We start from the raw sequence: 21,302 nt of genomic DNA on the forward strand, positions 1-21,302 counted from the left end.
TATTTGGTAGAATCTCTCGTTTATGAAAGTTGTGTAACTTTTGTGTGTGTTATTGGACCAGAATGGAAGGTAAAATGATCGGACCGGGTCCATACAGGGCAACGAAGTTGGTGAGTTGATTATGTCCAATGCTAGTAATGTTTGCTAGCCAGTTTTGTGGTCATTTGCATAGGCAATGTTCATTTGCCAAATGGCTTGTTGGTTATGTTGTAAGACTTCTTGTCGTTTAATCGGATAAAACAGTTTTTTTGGCTAACGCTAACTATTTATTGATATTGCTCTTGGCTGGCTAGCGTTGAAGAAGGAACGTTCCGAGGCTGTCCAGTGCTCTCTGGCAAGGTTTCTCACCGTGGTAAAGTTGGTATCTTTGCCAGTCAGAACTTCAGGTTTGGCTCTTTGTGAAAGAAACAATGTGTACAACTTTGCACAGGTCTTACTTTCCCAATTCCCCGACCGGAGTCTCATAATCACACAGCAAAAGTGTAGGCAGTCTGTGGCACCGTCAAGGCAACTAGTTAGGGACCATCAACGAAGTGCATGATCACAACATTCACATTTCAATAGCTTTAACCACATGATTTAGCAACCTCATTTCAACTTTGGGTGCGTTAGTAAATTCACTCTGGAGTGCCAGAGTGCGCTCTAGGCATTCATAAATTCAGAGCGTTGTCAGATTGTCCGTTCTTAAATTGAGAGCGTTTAGCTCTCGGGATTTTAGAGCGCAATGTACGATCTTGCTGAGGAGTAGGGTTGATCTGCGCGTTCTGACCTCAACAGCAGTCAACCACCTAAGCGAACTGGCTAAAGTTAGCGAGCTTGATAGCTACTTCCAGACATAAATGAGAGAATACCTCACCCTGACCATTTTACTTGCCCTATAGCAGAGCTGGTTATCCAGAGCGTTGGTGACTAACTGTGCTGCTGGCAACAATTAAATATTTTTTTGCCGAAGTTTACAGACAGATATTCAACGGATGTTCCGCGTTCGTAAATTCATCAGTAGTTCTGCGCTCTGGCACACTCAGATGAGTGCTCTGAAACTTGAGTACATAGCCAGAGTGAATTTATGAACGCACCCTTTGATTCATTCTGCATTGCTTGCTGTTTGGGGTTTTAGGCTGGGTTTCTGTACAGCACTTTGTGACATCGGTTGATGTAAAAATGTCTTTATAAATACATTTGATTGATTGACCCTTTAGTTCTCTCCAAAAATTCTCTGTTTAAATGTATATTTATTAAAATTCAATAGCTCCTTGACCATGTGACCTAGACACCTCTACCCAACTTTGGAATGTTCACATGTAGGGAAATACATTGTTCACCCTTTGATTTTCCGCAACAAAAAAAAAGCGCTTTCATGATTTTATATAAATATTTGAAACTTTAAAATGACTCTCTCTTCAATTTGACTTAGCAACCTCATTTCAACTTTGTAGTATTCCTTAGGCATGTTGCACACCCTTTAGTTCTCAAACGATTCCTATATTTAAAAAAATATATATACAGTGCATTTAGAAAGTATTTATACCTCTTGACTTATTCCACATTTTGTGACATCTGGAATTAAAAATGGATTAAATAGATTTTTTTCTCTCTCACCCATCTTATACACTATACCCCATAATGACAATGAAAACATGTTTTTAGCCATTTTTGAAAATATATTAAATGAAATACAGAAGGTATTGACTCAGGAGTATGATAAATGTTATAATCACCTTTTGGTATCGACTACAGCTGTGAATCTCTCTGGGTAGCTTTCTAAGAGCTTTACACACCTGGATTGTACAATATTTGCACATTATTCTTTATTATTCAAGTTGGTTGATCATTGTTAGACAGCCATTTTCAAGTCTTGCCATAGATGTTCAAGTCGATTTAAGTAAAAAAATGTAACTAGGTCATACAGGAACATTCAATGTCGCCTTGGTAACCAACTCCACTGTATATTTGGCCTTGTGTTTTAGGTTATTGTCCTGCTGAAAGGTACATTTGTCTCAGTTTCTGGTGGAAAGCAGACTGAACCAGGTTTTCCTCTAGGATTTTTCCTGTGTTTAGCTCTATTCCATTTATTAAAAAAATATATATATAATTTAAAATAGTTATTGCCGATGACACGCATACCCATAACGTGATGCAGCCACCACCATGTTTGAAACTATGAAGAGTGGTACTTTGTTGAATTTGCCCCGAACACAACGCTTTGTGTTCAGGACATAAAGTTAATTTCTTTGCCACAATTTTTTTAACTTTAGTGCCTTATTGCAATCAGAATGCACATTGTGGAATATTTTTATCCTGTACATGCTTCCTTTTTCCCCCTCTGTCATTTAGGTTAGTATTGTGGAGTAACTACAATGTTGTTGATCCATCCTCAGTTTTCTCCTATCACAACCATTAAACTCTTAACTGTTTTAAAGTCACAATTGGCCTCATGGTGAAATTCCTGAGTAGTTTCCTTCCTCTCTGGCAACTGAGTTAGGAAGGACACCTGTATCTTTGTAGTGACTGGGTGTATTGATACACCATCCAAAGTGTGATTAATAACTTCACCATGCTCAAAGAGATGTTCAATGTCTGCTTTTTTTTGTTGATGCCCTTCTTTGCGATGCATTGGAAAACCTCCCTGGTCTTTGTGGTTGAATCTGTTTGAAATTCACTGCTCGACTGAGGGACCTTACAGATAATTGTATGTGTGGGGTACAGACATGAGGTAGTCATTAAGATGTTTAACCATTGCACACAGTGAGTCTATGCAAGTTATGTGACTTAAGCCATTTTTAAAAACTTATTTAGGCTTGCAATAACAAAGGGGTTGAATACTTTAGCTTTTCATTTTTAACTAATTTGTAAAAACAAATAAATAAAATCCCACAACATAATCCCACTGATATTGTGGGTAGACCAGTGACACACAATCTCAATTTAAAAAAAATTGAATTCAGGATCTGAATACTTTCTGGAAGCACTGTATATTGTAAATAAATTTAAATTTGTAAAAAAATAAAATAAATCATAGCTCTTCGATCACACAGGCACCTCAAACCAACTTTGTATTGTTCAAATGGGAGGGATTTTGGTTTCCCCAAAATGCACTGTTTCCCAAACTTGGTCCTCGGGACCCCAAGGGGTGCATGTTTTGGTTTTTGCCATAGCAATACACAGCTGATTCAAATAATAAACAAATCATCAAGCTTTAATTATTTGAATGAGCTGTGTAGTGCTAGGGCAACAAAAAAACTGACCATGCATCCTTTGGAGTCCTGAGGACCGAGTTTGGGGAACACTGACTTAGACAATTTTTATATAAATATTTGTATCCATGTGATTTAGCAACATCACTGTCCATTATTCCTTACATAGAGGCACGTTGCACACCCTTTGGTTTTCTGAAAAATGTATTATTTTTCACCATATTTTCTTAGGTCCTTGGCCTAAAGTAAAAAATTTAACTATCGAAAATTATAATTGAGCAGTGGGAATGAAGCTGCCCCTGCCTCAGTCATGAATGTTGGTGTACTTAGCGTATATTAGACTAAAGGGCAGGCTCTGGAAGAAACCACACTGATTGTGATTTGAGTCCGCTGCTATTTGTGTTTTTTTCCTTGCCTGTGTGTCATACAGCCTCTTAAGGCCTGAGCACTGTTGCCCTCAGACAGCAGACCCCAGACTGACTTCCTCAGCTTGATGTAACAGGTTGCCTCAGACAGCAGACCCCAGACTGACTTCCTCAGCTTGATGTAACAGGTTGCCTCAGACAGCAGACCCCAGACTGGCTTCCTCAGCTTGATGTAACAGGTTGCCTCAGACAGCAAACCCCCAGACCGACTTCCTCAGCTTGATGTAACAGGTGGCCTCAGACAGCAGACCCCAGACTGACTTCCTCAGCTTGATGTGGCAGGTGTAATAGCTCTGCAGGATTGTGGGAACTACATGGGAAAGTGTCAAATGTACTTTGTTTTCAGTGAAGTTGAGGCTTTTGTCTGTAATAGCCCCTAAGTAATTGAAAATGCTGAACCTCTCTACCTGTTCTCAATTGAGGGTCAGCTGAGGTAATGAAATCAGCCTTCACACAGTACACCAGATAGGCATGCGCTCTCAAATTCTCCTATCCTATCTTGTGTACGGTATGGCCTTAGGTATGCTTCCTCAAATTATCCTATCCTAAGATCACACAGTACACCAGATTGGACAGACTGACCCTAGACCCCCGGCACATAGGCTATTGTAGGATATATACTTGAGACTGAAACGGGTGGGGGTTGGGCGACACTGGCCCCGTCCAAAATGACTCCCAGACAGGGCCAATCAAGCAGGATAAACATCAAAGCACAGCTCCCACACCACTCAGGGGAAATCAACAGACCACTAACTTACTACCCTGAGACAAGTCCGAGTATAGCCCGGGAAGATCTCCCCTACCGCACTAACCCTAGGGTAAGCCAAACCGGACAGGAAGATCACGTCTGTGACTCAACCCACCCAAGGGAGTCGAGTGTAGCGAGCAAAGCCTGGCATGATGTGATGCGTCCTTATAGGGAAAACATAGGACAGCATGAATAAACCAGTGACACAGACTCCGTAATAGGTGCAGAGGCAGAGAATCCCAAGAGAGAGTGGGGAGCCGGCCAGGTAGAGACGGCAAGGGTGGTTCCTCTCTCCAGTGACTTCCCGTTCACCTTCGCTCCCCTGAGCCAGACTACGCTCAATCATAGGACTTCCTGAACAGACGAGTCTTCAGTAAAGACTTAAAGGTTGAGACAGAGTCTGCGTCTCTCACATGGATCGACAGAGCATCCCATAAAAGAGGAGCTCAATAGGAGAAAGCCCTGCCTCCGGCTGTTTCCTTACAAATTCTAGGGACAATAAGGAGGCCTTTGTCTTATGACTGTAGAACATATGTACTGTAGATATGTACGGTGGGACCAAATCAGAGATAAGTAAAAGCAAGTCCATGCAATGCTTTGTATGTTAACAGTAAAACATTGAGCCTTAACAGGAAGCCAGCAGACCAGCACTGGAGTAAAATGATCACGTTTTGGTTGTAGTCAAAACATCTAACGAGACTGGGTTATTATTGGAGTGTAACATAGGTGTTGTCTGAAGAGATGGTTTGTCAGTCTGGTTTTACAAATGCAAATAGTTGATGGATGTTCCAGGAGTTTCAGAGGACTGCAGCTGAGCTGAAGTCACTGAAGACAAGGTCTCCAGTGGCCAGGAGTCTGGTGTTGGGGGTGAAAAGGAAGGTATTTAGGTGTGCAGCATGTCAGAGAGGTAAGAAAGAGCCAGGACATGGAGAGGTTTGTAGGTGAGCAGGGGAGTTGGTGGAGAGTGGATGTTTTCCCAGGTTTTGGTGTGGATTAGGGAATTTTCGGGTCCCAGTGGTTTGAAATTAAGGATCCAAGGATAGAGTGAACAAATGTCTTGTAAGCATTCAGATAATATGCACAATGGTAAGAAGTTGCCTGCAAACTTATCCAACGCTTCAGTCTGCAGCCTTACTTTATACCATAACGTCAGGTAAGGACCCAGAGGAGGGAGAATTTTCCCTCCCCATGCCAGCCCATCAGAATGCCTGCAAACGGATTGAGACATAATGGTGATGCCAAAATGGTGTACCCTTCTTGGTGAGCACTGAAGAAACAGAATTGTGAACATATTGAAGAGGGTTGACAGAGAGGCTATAGAGATGAGCATTGCGTTAGTCCAAATAAGAGGTGACAATCTGATAAACTGTTCAACACAATACTATTCAGAATGCCCAAAACCTGGCGGTCCAACTTTGCAGAGTAGAAAGTCTTACTTTTGTGTGAAACTCATGGCAGCCATGCAATGTGTGTCCCTACCCTGTGAATAATACAAACATTCCTAAGTTGATTTGAAGTGCCTAGGTCATGTGATCAAGGAGCTATTGAAATTCAAAGGACAAAATGTAACTAATAAATTAAGGTAAAAGAAATTCAACAATTGTCCCTTTGAACATTCCAAAGTTGGTTTGAGGTGTCTACATCACATATTAAAGGAACTGATGAGTTGTAAGGGATTAAAAAATAAATAAATACATATGTTTAATCTAGGAATCGTTTTATGAGAACTAAAGGGTGCGCAACATGCCTTTCTCTATATAAGGAATAATACAAAGTGGAAATAAGATTGGTAAGTCATGTGGTTGAAGAGCAATTGAAATTGTAATATTGTGATCATGCACTTTGTTGACGGTCCCCAACCAGTTGCATTGTCCTTTGCCATGTGATTATGAAACTGATCAAAATCGTAAAAATAAGACCTGTGCAATGTTGTATACCTTTTTAATATTTTTTATAATGAGCCTAACCTGAGCTATGCAGCTCAAAACGTTTGTGAGCTATTGAAGTTTAAAGGTCCGAATGTCTGGCGAATCTCCAACCAACGTTACCACGGTTAGATACCCCCTGGCCAACAGCCATTAACTGCAGACTGTCATATTTGTATTGACATGTCTAACCACAGAATTAAATGGAACAACAAAATTGTCTCTAACCCTAATTTACAGAAGGTCAATGAACCGTTTTGTGGAGATCATTTTAATTGCTGCCAGTCTAATAACCCAGGGGACAGGAAATAAACACTATAAACAATGGTTTTGCTTCTAACTAGTAGTGGGAATGAACATGGTCACGGATTGATTTAAATTGTAGCCTAATGCCCATATTATAAAAGCCTGATAGATGAAGTACCTAAAATACGCATTTCCCTGACTTGTTTGTCTAATTTCATCTACCATTTGTATAGTTTTTACACATGGTCTTGAAGATGTGCCATCATGAGTCTAAATCCTTGTACATTATCGGCCATTTTCCCGGACAATGATTAAACCTAGTCCTAGTGCTCAATGGAGAATCTCATTGAAATGTTTTTTTTTTGTCCAGAACTAGGCTTAATCTGTGTCCGGGAAACTAGCCATAGATGTGAGAGTCCTCCATCTAGGCATAGTTAGCTACAGTTAGCTACAGTATATTACCGTGATCTAGCGATGGGCAACTTTGATGGAATGGGGCCCACAAAATTGTTTAACTCATCATGAGGGGCCGTAGGGGGTCTGAGTACCCACATCCCCCAAAAATTACATTTTAAAGTTAATTTATTGCGGTTCTACACATTTTGCAATGGGGCGTAGAGAAAAGGTTGCAATTTTATAACTCATTTCCTGAAATTTTGCCATTGGGTGGAAGCAAATGTTTGCAGGTTTTGATATGATAACTGGTGATCAATGAGCCAAACCCCGGTCCTTAATTCTACCATGCTTTCTACAAGTTTAGATAGCTGGCTGCTACACTAACTTACGAATCTACTTTTTTTTAGCAGACATGGGGTAATTGAGTGACTGCTGATGCACAACTAAATTTCGAAAATGAACCTTGTGTATTCTATTACTCTAACTGTCAACAGTAAGTTGAGACCCCGACCTGAGTTCCTAAAAATTTATTTATTTATTTATTATTATGTTTTTATAGGTCCGCGGGCCTACAAAAGGGGGCCGCTCCGCCAGTTGCTCATCCCTGATCTAGCTACAGTACCAGTCAAAAGTTTGGACACCAACTCATTTAAGGGTTTTTCTTTATTTGTACTATTTTCTACATTGTAGAATAATAGTGAAGACATAAAAACTTAACTTCCACAGGATCGGTGAATCCCCCGCGGGACGGTTAAGCTCATGTAGGCTAATGCGATTAGCATGAGGTTGTAAGTAACAAGAACATTTCCCAGGACATAGACATATCTGATATTGGCAGAAAGCTTAAATTCTTGTTAATTTAACTGCACTGTCCAATTTCCAGTAGATATTACAGTGAAAGAATACCATGCTGTTGTTTGAGGAGAGTGCACAGTTATCAACTTGAAAACGTATCAATAAACCAATTAGGCACATTTGGGCAGTCTTGATACAACATTTTGAACAGAAATGCAATGGTTCATTGGATCAGTCTAAAATGTTGCACATACACTGCTGTCATCTAGTGGCCAGAATCTAAATTGCGCCTGGACTGTAATAATACGTTATGGCCTTTGTCTTGCATTTCAAAGATAATGGTACAAAAAAAAATGTTTTTTCTTTGTATTATCTTTACCAGATATGTGTTATATTCTCCTACATTCATTTCACATTTCCACAAACTTGTTTCCTTTCAAATGGTATATCCTTGCTTCAGGTCCTGACCAAGTCCATATTATGGCAAGAACAGCTCAAATAACCAAGAAAAACGACAGTCCATCATTACTTTAAGACATGGTCAGTCAATCCGGAACATTCGCAAAAACCATCAAGCACTATGGTGAAACTGGCTCTCATGAGGACCACCACAGGAAAGGAAGACCCAGAGTTACCTCTGCTGCAGAGGATAAATTCATTAGAGTTACCAGCCTCAGAAATTGCAGCCCAAATAAATGCTTCAGAGTTCAGGTAACAGACACATCTCAACATCAACTGTTCAGAGGAGACTGATTGAATCAGGTCTTCATGGTCGAATTGCTGCAAATAAACTCCTACTAAAGGACACCAATAAGAATAGACTTGCTTGGGCCAAGAAACACGAGCAATGGACATTAGCCCGGTGGAAATCTGTCCTTTTGTCTGATCAGTCCAAATTTGAGATTTTTGGTTCCAAACGCGTGTCTTTGTGAGACGCAGAGTAGGTGAACGGATGATCTCCGCATGTGTGGTTCCCACCGTGAAGCATGGAGGAGGAGGTGTGGGGGTGCTTTGCTGGTGACACTGTCATTGATTTATTTAGAATTCAAGGCACACTTAACCAGCATGGCTACCACAGCATTCTGCAGCGAAACGCCATCCCATCTGGTTTGCGCTTAGTCCCACTATCATTTGTTTTTCAACAGGACAATGACCCAATACACTGCCAGGCTGTGTAAAGGGTATTTGGCCAAGAAGGAGAGTGATGGAATGCAGCATCAGATGACCTGGCCTCCACAATCACCCGACCTCAATCCAATTTGAGATGGTTTTGGATGAGTTGGACGGCTACTTTGGGTGGCTACTTTGAAGAATCTCAAATATAAAATGTTTTGATTTGTATAACACTTTTTTTTGGTTACTACATTGATTCCATATTTACACCTGGATCTCGGAGCAAACATCAATTATTCCGGAGCTAGCCAGCTGAAGAGTTCCATCAGCCACTCCTGGGCTACAATCACCTATCCGGACCCGTTTTACTGCCGATGCGGAGCCACACCTGGCCTTCGACTGGACTACCAACGTTATCTGCCCGAGGGAGTTATCCAACTGGCCCCTCCGTTACGACGTTACCTGAATGCCCATCTGCGGTCCGCTAATCGTTAGCTGTCTTATCGGCTGCTATCTGCTACCGATGGCCCGGCTAGCTGTCTGGATCGCCGTGACCCCAACCAACCTCACTACTCACTTGACCCTCATGATCACTCGACTAAGCATGCCTCTCCTTAATGTCAATATGCCTTGTCAATTGCTGTTCTGGTTAGTGTTTATTGGCTTATTTCACTGTAGAGCCTCTAGCCCTGCTCATTATACCTTATCCAACCTTTCAGTTCCACCACCCACACATGCGATGATATCACCTGATTTCAATGATGTTTCTAGAGACTATCTCTCACATCATCACTCAATACCTAGGTTTACCTCCACTGTATTCACATCCTACCAAACCTTTGTCTGTACATTATACCGTGAAGCTATTTTATCGTCCCCAGAAACCTCCTTTTACGCTCTGTTCCGGACGTTCTAGACGACCAATTCTCATAGCTTTTAGCCGTACCCTTATCCTACTCCTCAATCTCCCTCAATCTCTCACAAATTATCAATGACCCTATCAGGTACCACCCCAAATCCGTAAACACGGGCACTCTCATAGATATCATCCTAACCAACTTGCCCTCTAAATACACCTCTGCTCTTTTCAACCAAGATCTCAGCGATTTTTTTTTTTAAATATTTGTAATTTTATATTTTTAAATTATTTTTTATTTTTATTTTGTAAAATGTATTTGACCTTTATTTAACTAGGCAATAACAAATTCTTATTTTCAATGACGGCCTAGGAACAGTGGGTTGACTGCCTGTTCAGGGGCAGAACGACAGATTTGTACCTTGTCAGCTCGGGGATTTGAACAGGCAACCTTTCGGTTACTAGTCCAACACTAGGCTACCCTGCCGCAATCACTGCCTCATTGCCTGCATCTGTAATGGGTCAGCGGTCAAACGACCTCCACTCATCACTGTCAAACGCTCCCTGAAACACTTTAGCAAGCAGACCTTTCTAATCGACCTGGCCGGGGTATCCTGAAAGGATATTGATCTCACCCCGTCAGTAGGGGATGTCTGGTTATTTTTTTTAAATGCCTTCCTCACCATCTTATATAAGCATGCCCCATTCAAGAAATTTAGAACCAGGAACAGAACTCTTGGTTCTCTCCAGACCGGACTGCCCTTAACCAACACAAAAACATCCTATGGCGTTCTGCATTAGCATCGAAGAGCCCCCGTGATATGCAACTTTTCAGGGAAGCTAGAAACCATACACAGGCAGTTTGAAAAGCCAAGGCTAGCTTTTTCAAGCAGAAATTTGCTTCCTGCAACACAAACTCAAAAAAGTTCTGGGACACTGTAGAATGGAGAATAAGAACACCTCTTCCCAGCTGCCGACTGCACAGAAGATCGGAAACACTGTCACCACCGATAAATCCATGTTAATTGAGAATTTCAATAAGCATTTTTCTACGGCTGGCCATGCATTCCACCTGGCTACCCCTACCCCGGTCAACAGCACTACACCCCCCACAGCAACTCGCCCAAGCCTTTTCTCCTTATCTCAAATCCAGTCAGCTGATGTTCTGAAAGAGCTGCAAAATCTGGACCCCTACAAATCAGCCGGGCTAGATAATCTGGACTCTTTCTTTAAAAAATTATCTGCCAAAATTGTTGCAACCCCTATTACTAGCCTGTTCAACCTCTCTTTCGTGTCGTCTGAGATTCCCAAAGATTGGAAAGCAAAGGGAGGGACACTCTTGACCCAAACTGCTACAGACCTATATCTATCCTGCCTTTTCTGAGGTCTTCGAAAGCCAAGTCAACAAACAGATTACCGACCATTTCGAAACCCACCATACCTTCTCCGCTATGCAATCTGGTTTCAGAGCTGGTCATGGGTGCACCTCAGCCACGCTCAAGGTCCTAAACAATATCTTAACCGCCATCGACAAGAAACAATACTGTGCAGCCGTATTCATTGACCTGGCCAAGGCTTTTGACTCTGTCAATCACCACATCCTCATCAACAGACTCTATAGCCTTGGTTTCTCAAATGATTGCTTCGCCTAGTTCACCAACTACTTCTCTTAGAGTTCAGTGTGTCAAATCGGAGGGCCTGTTGTCCGGGCCTCTGGCAGTCTCTATGGAGGTGCCACAGGGTTCAATTCTTGGACCGACTCTTCTCTGTATACATCAAGGATGTCGCTCTCGCTGCTGGTGAGTCTCTGATCCATCTCTACGCAGACGACACCATTCTGTATACTTCTGGCACTTCTTTGGACACTGTGTTAACAACCCTCCAGACGAGCTTCAATGCCATACAACTCTCCTTCCGTGTCCTCCAATTGCTCTTAAATACAAGTAAAACTAAATGCATGCTCTTCAACCGATCGCTACCTGCCCGCCCGTCCAACATCACTACTCTGGACGGTTCTGACTTAGAATATGTGGACAACTACAAATACCTAGGTGTCTGGTTAGACTGTAAAACCTCCTTCCAGACTCACATCAAACATCTCCAATCCAAAGTTAAATCTACAATTGGCTTCCTATTTCGCAACAAAGCATCCTTCACTCACGCTGCCAAACATACCCTTGTAAAACTGACCATCCTACCGATCCTCGACTTCGGCGATGTCATTTACAAAATAGCCTCCAATACCCTACTCAATAAATTGGATGCAGTCTATCACAGTGCCATCCGTTTGTCACCAAAGCCCCATATACTACCCACCACTGCGACCTGTACGCTCTCGTTGGCTGGCCCTCGCTTCATACTCGTCGCCAAACCCACTGGCTCCAGGTCATCTACAAGACCTTGCTAGGTAAAGTCCCCCCTTATCTCAGCTCACTGGTCACCATAGCAGCACCCACCTGTAGCACGCGCTCCAGAAGGTATATCTCTCTGGTCACCCCCAAAACCAATTCTTCCTTTGGCCGCCTCTCCTTCCAGTTCTCTGCTGCCAATGACTGGAATGAACTACAAAAATCTCTGAAACTGGAAACACTTATCTCCCTCACTAGCTTTAAGCACCAGCTGTTAGAGCAGCTCACAGATTACTGCACCTATACATAGCCCATCTATAATTTAGCCCAAACAACTACCTCTCCCCCTACTGTTATTTATTTATTTTGCACCCCATCTCTACCTTGCACATTCTTCCTCTGCAAGTCTACCATTCCAGTGTTTTACTTGCTATATTGTATTTACTTCACCACCACAGCCTTTTTTTTGTTGCCTTTACCTCCCTTTTCTCACCTCATTTGCTCACATTGTATATAAACTTATTTTTCTACTGTATTATTGACTGTATGTTTGTTTTACTCCATGTGTAACTCTGTGTTGTTGTATGTGTCAACTGATTTGCTTTATCTTGGCCAGGTAGCGATTGTAAATGAGAACTTGTTCTCAACTTGCCTACCTGGTTAAATAAAGGTGAAATTTAAAAATGAAAGTGTTATTTCATAGTTTTGATGTCTTCACTATTCTACAATGTATAAAATAGTACAAATAAAGAAAAATCCTTGAATGAGTAGGTGTGTCCAAACTTTTGACTGGTACTGTTTGTGTATATAGAGAGATCTAGCACTCTAGCTGTTGCTTCATGTATTAAACTGAGGAGTATGTGCTCCCTAAGCTTCAATGGGCATGATTTATTTTATTTCTATTTTACTGTTATTTTACCAGGTAAGTTGACTGAGAACACATTCTCATTTACAGCAACGACCTGGGGAATAGTTACAAGGGAGGGGAATGGATGATTGGATTGCCAATTGTAAGCCACTGATATCCCTGCATGTATTTACATATGAATGTAGTTTGTTATTTAGGCCTATATTTGACATGCCCCATGTGAAAGTAGAGATTGTGGTGTTACTGGCTAGGCTATTTGTTAAAAAACAGGATGTAAGTCATCATCATAGCACATTACTAACACTAAATATGTGTTAAATAAAACTCTTGAATGGATCTCTGTCCTGCAGTGGAATGAAACTATCAAGCTCTTCCGTGGAGGCATGCCTCTGAAAAGACACTGGGCATACTTCCGTAGCTATGACAACAGCTTCACTGGATCTGAGGCCGTTGATTGGCTACATGAGCTGTTGAAGCGAAACCATAACTTTGGGCCAGAGGTGACCCGGTACCAGACCCTGCAACTGCTCAGGAAATTCATGAAGAACCACGTCGTTGAGGATGTCAAGGGCCGCTATGGTAAAGAAGACTTTGAGGACAGTGGTCAAGTCTACAGGTGATGATGTCCTGTTATTGGGTTGTGTGTGTTTTCAATGTCATTGCCTTTCATGGTACTAAGGTTTTTTGCTGCATATTTACATTTTGGTAATATACCAGACGCTCTTATCAAAAGTGATTTTTACAGGAGCAATTAGGTGCTATGCTCAAGCCCACATCGACAGATACAATTTGTTTTTCACCCAGTCTGCTTACTGGCCCAACGCTCTATGAGAGAAGTAGGCAGGCAAAATAATGTGTCAAAAAAAGGCCAATGCGGCCTCCCGGGTGGCGCAGTGGTTAATGGCGCTGTACTGCAGCGCCAGCTGTGCCACCAGAGACTCTGGGTTCGCGCCCAGGCTCTGTCGTAACCGGCCGCGACTGGGAGGTCCGTGGGGCGACGCACAATTGGCATAGCGTCGTCCGGGTTAGGGAGGGGTTGGCCGGTAGGGATATCCTTGTCTCATCGCGCACCAGCGACTCCTGTGGCGGGCCGGGCGCAGTGCGCGCTAACCAAGGTTGCCAGGTGCACGGTGTTTCCTCCGACACATTGGTGCAGCTGGCTTCCGGGTTGGATGCGCGCTGTGTTAAGAAGCAGTGCGGCTTGGTTGGGTTGTGTATCGGAGGACGCATGACTTCCAACCTTCGTCTCTCCCGAGCCCGTAGTTGTAGCGATGAGACAAGATAGTAGCTACTAAAAACAATTGGATACCACGAAATTGGGGAGAAAACGTGGTAAAAATTAATTTAAAAAAGGGCCAATGCGCACATGACATGAAATGACCCTGTCTGCTTTTATGTGGTCTAAGGAGATATTGAGCAGATAAAGACATCTGAACTCCTGTGGTCCTAAAATGTGCATGAATGTGTGGAAGGGCTGCCGGTCAGAGTTGTCTGTCCTCATTTGTTCATACCCCTGACTTCCCTCCTCTGTGACCCTAGGTTCCCTCCTACGTCCCCCCTGAAGCCCCTGCCCCAGCGGACCCCAGTGTCAGAGAACTGCGACCTGCCCCGCCTCATCCGCTGGGACGACTACGAGGAACTGCCGCAGCCAGAGAAGATCCCCATGAAGTCTCTGATCCTGGTGAGAGATACTGAGAGAGGCCAAGGGCTGGTACAGCTGTTTAACTTTACAGTTAGCTGTTGCTGTTTTCACTGACCCTTTTAAAATTATTTTATTTTAGAGATGGCACAACAATATGTAGTAATTAGTATTATACTCACGCACTTAGAAACTGTGAAACATGTTAAAATGTACTAATAATAATATAATGAATGCCATTTAGCAGACACTTGTATCCAACGTGACTTAAGTTATGTGTGCATATATCTTTTGTATTGGTGGTCCCAGCGGGACAAAAATACAGTATTTTAGGGTTCCATTGGTGTCATAGTTTTCTATGTTTTGGATTTTCCTCAGAACTCAGAGACGTGGAACAAGAGACACAGCATAGCCATTGGAGAGGTGCACGAGTGCAAAATCATACGTAGGAGTGACATCACCCCCAAGCAAGTCGACCAAATCTGGAAGAAAATGACAATCGCACAGTACGTAGCTAGCTATCCAACCACACACCACCACACACCATGGACTCGCGCTTGTTGGTCACTGTGTGTGTGTGTGTGTGTGTCGTTGCTTTTCCTTTTACAACCGTTTTAGTTTGCAGAGAGTGCTGGGTCTGAAGACAATGGATGGAGTGTTGGATCCCAAACACGTGAATGCAAAGCATATAATTCACAACGTATTCAGTGTCAATAAAACAGGAATAGTTATTGTGAAGAACAAAGCAGGTATGTAACTTTTGCAGTCATTCTGTAACATTGCTCATGACTATTACTGTATAATATTAACATTAATAACTAAAACTATATTTTAGAATTTAGCCTAACTTTATTTGATATTTTCTCATGTTTTGCATTACTAGAGGACATGCCCTATTGGGTTCTATCAGCAATGAAGTGCCTAGCCAACTGTGAGTAAAGCTATACTGATAATAAACCTATCCTCTTATCATTTAGACATCTGCTTTGGGTTCAGCTTTGTTACTAATTAGCTGCAGTATGTAAGGTTTTGTGCTCTTACCAATACAGCAAGACACATCTGCTCATGTTTGCTTTGGGTCTTCTTGTTTTGTATATACAGTTAGGCTTAAATCTCTCTCTTCTTTAGGGCCCAACGGTAGGGAGACCAAGCAGCCCATGTACCCAGGCTTTGAGCGTGATGTGCTCCGTACGGTGGCTGAGTACTTCCAGAGACTCAAAGAGCCCCTGTTGACCTTCCAGCTCTATGAAGTCTTTGTCAACATTCTCAGTGAGTAATGTGTCAACTTACAACAATGATAGTGGAAAACACCACTACTCCTGAAGAGGAAGCATTGCATTATTTCTGTTATCAGTTAAATATATAAAATCGGATCTATAGCCACTTTGTGAGGTAGAAGAGGAAGCGCTGTGGCTGTTATGTGGCTAAATGTAAACGGAACACTTCAGGGCCACACAGAACTCTTACTGTAGCCTTGCCTTACCATATTTAAGTTGGGCAAACAATCGTGGACCATTTGGTTTATACATTTTTTATTTTACCTTTATTTAACCAGGTAGGCAAGTTGAGAACAAGTTCTCATTTACAATTGCGACCTGGCCAAGATAAAGCAAAGCAGTTCGACAGATACAACGACACAGAGTTACACATGGACTAAAACAAACATACAGTCAATAATACAGTATAAACAAGTCTATATACAATGTGAGCAAATGAGGTGAGAATGGAGGTAAAGGCAAAAAAGGCCATGGTGGCAAAGTAAATACAATATAGCAAGTAAAACACTGGAATGGTAGTTTTGCAATGGAAGAATGTGCAAAGTAGAAATAAAAATAATGGGGTGCAAAGGAGCAAAATAAATAAATTAAATACAGTTGGGAAAGAGGTAGTTGATTGGGCTAAATTATAGGTGGGCTATGTACAGGTGCAGTAATCTGTGAGCTGCTCTGACAGTTGGTGCTTAAAGCTAGTGAGGGAGATAAGTGTTTCCAGTTTCAGAGATTTTTGTAGTTTGTTCCAGTCATTGGCAGCAGAGAACTGGAAAGAGAGGCGGCCAAAGAAAGAATTGGTTTTGGGGGTGACTAGAGAGATATACCTGCTGGAGCGTGTGCTACAGGTGGGAGATGCTATGGTGACCAGCGAGCTGAGATAAGGGGGGACTTTACCTAGCAGGGTCTTGTAGATGACATGGAGCCAGTGGGTTTGGCGACGAGTATGAAGCGAGGGCCAGCCAACGAGAGCGTACAGGTCGCAATGGTGGGTAGTATATGGGGCTTTGGTGACATAACGGATTGCACTGTGATAGACTGCATCCAATTTGTTGAGTAGGGTATTGGAGGCTATTTTGTAAATGACATCGCCAAAGTCGAGGATTGGTAGGATGGTCAGTTTTACAAGGGTATGTTTGGCAGCATGAGTGAAGGATGCTTTGTTGCGAAATAGGAAGCCAATTCTAGATTTAACTTTGGATTGGAGATGTTTGATATGGATCTGGAAGGAGAGTTTACAGTCTAACCAGACACCTAAGTATTTGTAGTTGTCCACGTATTCTAAGTCAGAACCGTCCAGAGTAGTGATGCTGGTCGGGGCGGGTAGGTGCAGGTAGCGATCGGTTGAAGAGCATGCATTTAGTTTTACTTGTATTTAAGAGCAATTGGAGGCCACGGAAGGAAGTAATAAACAGTCCAACAAAATTGTATCTCAACCACATGAGAGACGGATAGATGCAATGCCAGGGAAGGTCCTGTGTACCTCAAGCCATCTCCTCCCCCAGGTCTGCTGCAGCAGAAAGAGGTGGCAGCAGAGGCCCTCCAGGTGTGCAGCCTCCTCCTGCCACCGGCCAACCGCCGCAGACTCCAGCTGCTCCTCCGCCTCATGGCCAGGGTCTGCCAGAACCCCGCCCTTCCACCGCTTAACGATGCCATAGCAACACGCACCCTGGTACAAACTACTTTCCATCGTAACTTATGGAGTCTACGGTGGAGTCCATCGTTGTTATGGAGGGCTTGCAGTTATATGGATTTTCCCACTATGTTTCAAAGCTCTTTATAGTAAGTGACTGTATTTTTCTGTATTCACTCCCCACTTGTTGTTCGTGGTCAGATGGTGCAGACATTCTCGCGCTGCATCCTGGGCTCTGCAGAGGAGGTGGACCTGGACGAGCTTCTGGCCACCAAGCTGGTCACCTTCATGATGGAGCACCACGGCAGTGTCCTCAGGGTGCCCTCTAACCTGCACAGACATGTGGATGATCACCTCTCCCACCTCAGGAGGGTACAGGTCAGCCTGACTCGGTCATAGCGTAGTTTTTACAAACCCAGAGAAAGTACACTGACAGCCTGTCTTGGGTCGTGTTCATTAGGGCACGCAATGGAAAAAGAACATTTGCATTTCTCATGGGACAAATCCAGATAATTCCTCTCCATTTTAGGCCCGTTTTCTTCAATTTGGTGCCTAATGAACACGACCCTGGTCAACTGGTGTATGTTGATATGTGAAAGGGTGTGCTTTCGTTTCACCCTTGGTGTGGTGGTGATTGTTTGATTTCTCAAGCTTTGTCACTATACTGGGTTCAAGTGCGACTGATAATTTAATAACAGCTATCTAATGTCATGACTTACTATACTATGATCACTTTTATATATTTACGTTTACCTACCAGTTACATCAACTCAATCTCTATGGATTTTCATTGAACATGCAGGATTCTTAACAGCCTCTCCCTCCATCAACCCCAGACCAATAAGTATTTTTCATCTCTCACTTTCTCTACCCCCAGATAAAGTATGCCGGAGCCGATACAGACGCCTCCCTGGTGTCTCCGTCGTACTGCAGGAAGATTAGCAGGGCAGAGTTTGAGGAGCAGAGAGTCTCCAGCTCCCAGGGGCCCATGCAGGAGCTGCTGGAGGGCCTCATCGCCGACACTGAGCTCTCAGCCAAGGACAAGAGGAAGAGACTCAAACAGGTACACTCGAAGAAGATCTCTTTCCCTATATTAACTTTGCTAGGGCAGGATTGATCAAACTCCAGCCTACTGGCGCTCTGTAAACTAATCGTCTTACCATTCTTTAGTTCCAGAAGTCCTATCCGGAGATCTACCGCAGGCGGTTCCCCACAGCGGAGAGCAAGGCTGCCGTCTTACCAGAGAAAGCACCACGGCTCAAACCCCAGCTCATGCTCCTAACCCTAAAGAAACCATTCCAGCCTTTCCAAAGGAGTTGGAGCTTTAGGACCTAACTCTCACCTCTGACTCTGCACGTCTGACCTCTACAGTGTGGCCAGGAGACAGGGAGGATTATGTGTGTTGGAGTGTTTGGAGCTTATTCCACAGCAGGTCAATGAGAATAGAATTCACAGGGGTAAAGTGGCAATAGATGGAATAGTGTTGCCAATTTGACTTACTATACTAGAAACTACTGTTAAACTAAAAAGAGAAGTATAGTAGAAACTACTGTTAAACTAAGAAGAGAAGTATAGTAGAAACTACTGTTAAACTAAGAAGAGGATGCTAGGAATCCATAAAGGGCAGCTTGTGTTAGCCAATTAAACAGTGACTGGAAATTATCATGCATAACAGGCCCATAGAATTGGTCACTACAGGTAGAATTAGAAATGTGTGTGCCATGTTTAAACTGGTTTTTAAAAATGAAACAAAAATTACCCCCTTTTTCTCCCCAATTTCGATCTTGTCTCATCGCTGCAACTCCCCAATGGGCTCGGGAGGTGAAAGTCGAGTCATGCGTCCTCCGAAACATGGTTCTTAGCACCCGTCCGCTTAACCCGGAAGCCACCCGCACCAATGTGTTGTAGGAAACACCGTTCAACTGACGACCAGGTCAGCCTGCAGGCGCGTGACAAGGAGTCGCTAGAGCGTGATGTGCCAAACCCTCCCCTAACCCTGGCGACGCTGGGCCAATTGTGCGCCGCTTTATGGGACTTCCGATCACAGCTGATTGTGATACAGCCCCGGATTAAACCTGGGTCTGTAGTGACGCCTCTAGCACTGTGATGCAGTGTCTTAGACCGCTGCACCACTCGGGAGGCCCATGTTTTTTTCCCCACCAAGTGAACACAATTTTTTTTTTTGCGTCATGCATTTCAATTGGCCATTTACAGTGAGCTCCAAACCAATTGGGACAGTGACCATTTTTTGTTGTTGTTTTGGCTCTGTACTGCGGCACTTTGGATTTTAAATGATACAATGACTTTGGGGTTAAAGTGCAGACTGTCAGCTAAAAATGTGAGTGTATTTTCATGCCATTTTAGGGAACCAAAAGTATTGGAACAAATTCACGTGTATTAAAGTAGTCAAGTTTAGTATTTGGTACCATATTCAAAGCACGCAATGATTACGTCAAGCTTGTGACTACACATTTGTTGAATGCATTTGCTGTTCGTTTTGGTTGTGTTTCTGATTATTTGTGCCCAATAGAAATTCATGGTAAATAATGTATTGTCATTTTGGAGTCACTTTTATTGTAAATATGAAGAATAGAATGTTTCTAAACACTTCTACATTTTAATTTTACCTTTATTTGACCAGGCAAGTCAGTTAAGAACTAATTCTTATTTTCAATGACAGCCTAGGAACAGTGGGTTAACTGCCTGTTCAGGGGCAGAACGACAGATCTTGTCAGCTCGGGGGTTTGAACTTGCAACCTTCCGGTTCCTAGTCCAACTCTCTAACCACTAGGCTACCATGTGGATACTACCATGATTATTGATAGTGAATAATGATGAAAGTTACAGATGCACAAATATCACAGTGAACGGACAACACAGAGTTACACATGGAGTAAACAATTAACAAGTCGATAACACAGTAGGAAAAAAAAGTCTATATACATTGTGTGCAAAAGGCATGAGGAGGTAGGCGAATAATTACAATTTTGCAGATTAACAACACTGGAGTGATACATGATCAGATGGAGATATTGGTGTGCAAAAGAGCATAAAAGTAAATAAATATAAACAGTATGGGGAATGAGGTAGGAAAATTGTGTGCGCTATTTACCGATAGACTATGTACAGCTGCAGTGATCGGTTAGCTGCTCAGATAACAGATGTTTGAAGTTGGTGAGGGAGATAAAAGTCTCCAACTTCAGCGATTTTTGCAATTTGTTCCAGTCACTGGCAGCAGAGAACTGGAACGAAAGGCGGCCAAATGAGGTGTTGGCTTTAGGGATGATCAGTGAGATACACCTGCTCGAGCGCGTGTTGCCATCGTGACCAGTGAACTGAGATAAGGCGGAGGTTAACATGTCTTTGGGGAATGATATTTGTGATTTTAAGTTTCCAACTCCTCATTATTCATGATTCATTCAGGATTATCCGTAATCATGGGGGGATCCACATTTAATGTAGAAGTGTTTAGAAACATTGTATTCTTATTTACAATAACAGGGACTCAAATAACACAATACATTATTAACCAAGCATTTCAATATGGCACAAAATCATCTGAAACACAACCAAAACAAACAGCAAATTGCATACAACACGATTGTAGAGTCACAAGCGTGATGCAATCATTGCATGGTATGAATTTGGGACCAAATAATAAACTTTAAACTACTTTAATACGCAAGTGAATTTATCCCAATACTTTTGGTCCACTAAAATGGGGGGGGTGTTTATGTACAAAAAGTGCTGTTATTTCTAAACGGTTCACCCGATATGGATAAATTCCCTCAAATCAAATGGAAGATCGACAGTCGTCTGCACTTGAACCTCATAGTCATCGTATCATT

At 42.7% G+C, this 21,302-nt stretch overlaps 1 protein-coding gene across 1 annotated transcript; it reads left to right on the forward strand.

The window, feature by feature from the left end:
- The first annotated feature begins 7 nt into the window (after window positions 1-7).
- LOC139409841 (DEP domain-containing protein 1B-like) lies at window positions 8-18,944 on the forward strand. Its single transcript, XM_071155227.1, has 11 exons — window positions 8-110; window positions 13,265-13,530; window positions 14,454-14,595; window positions 14,932-15,059; window positions 15,172-15,302; window positions 15,437-15,484; window positions 15,682-15,822; window positions 17,327-17,493; window positions 17,656-17,832; window positions 18,332-18,517; window positions 18,625-18,944. The coding sequence occupies exons 1-11, from the start codon at window positions 63-65 to the stop codon at window positions 18,787-18,789; spliced, it is 1,599 nt and encodes a 532-aa protein (XP_071011328.1). The 5' UTR covers window positions 8-62; the 3' UTR covers window positions 18,790-18,944.
- Window positions 18,945-21,302: the final 2,358 nt, after the last annotated feature.

This window comes from Oncorhynchus clarkii, chromosome 5 (genome assembly GCF_045791955.1).
Source record: "Oncorhynchus clarkii lewisi isolate Uvic-CL-2024 chromosome 5, UVic_Ocla_1.0, whole genome shotgun sequence".
Taxonomy (NCBI): Eukaryota; Metazoa; Chordata; class Actinopteri; order Salmoniformes; family Salmonidae; genus Oncorhynchus; species Oncorhynchus clarkii.

Bases quoted from the DNA above. Each gene is read 5' to 3' on its own strand.
- LOC139409841 (XM_071155227.1), top strand. From the start codon at position 63: ATGGAAGGTAAAATGATCGGACCGGGTCCATACAGGGCAACGAAGTTG. The intron at 111-13,264 runs GTGAGTTGATTA...TCTGTCCTGCAG, and splicing joins CATACAGGGCAACGAAGTTG to TGGAATGAAACTATCAAGCT. The intron at 14,596-14,931 runs GTGAGAGATACT...GATTTTCCTCAG, and splicing joins CCATGAAGTCTCTGATCCTG to AACTCAGAGACGTGGAACAA.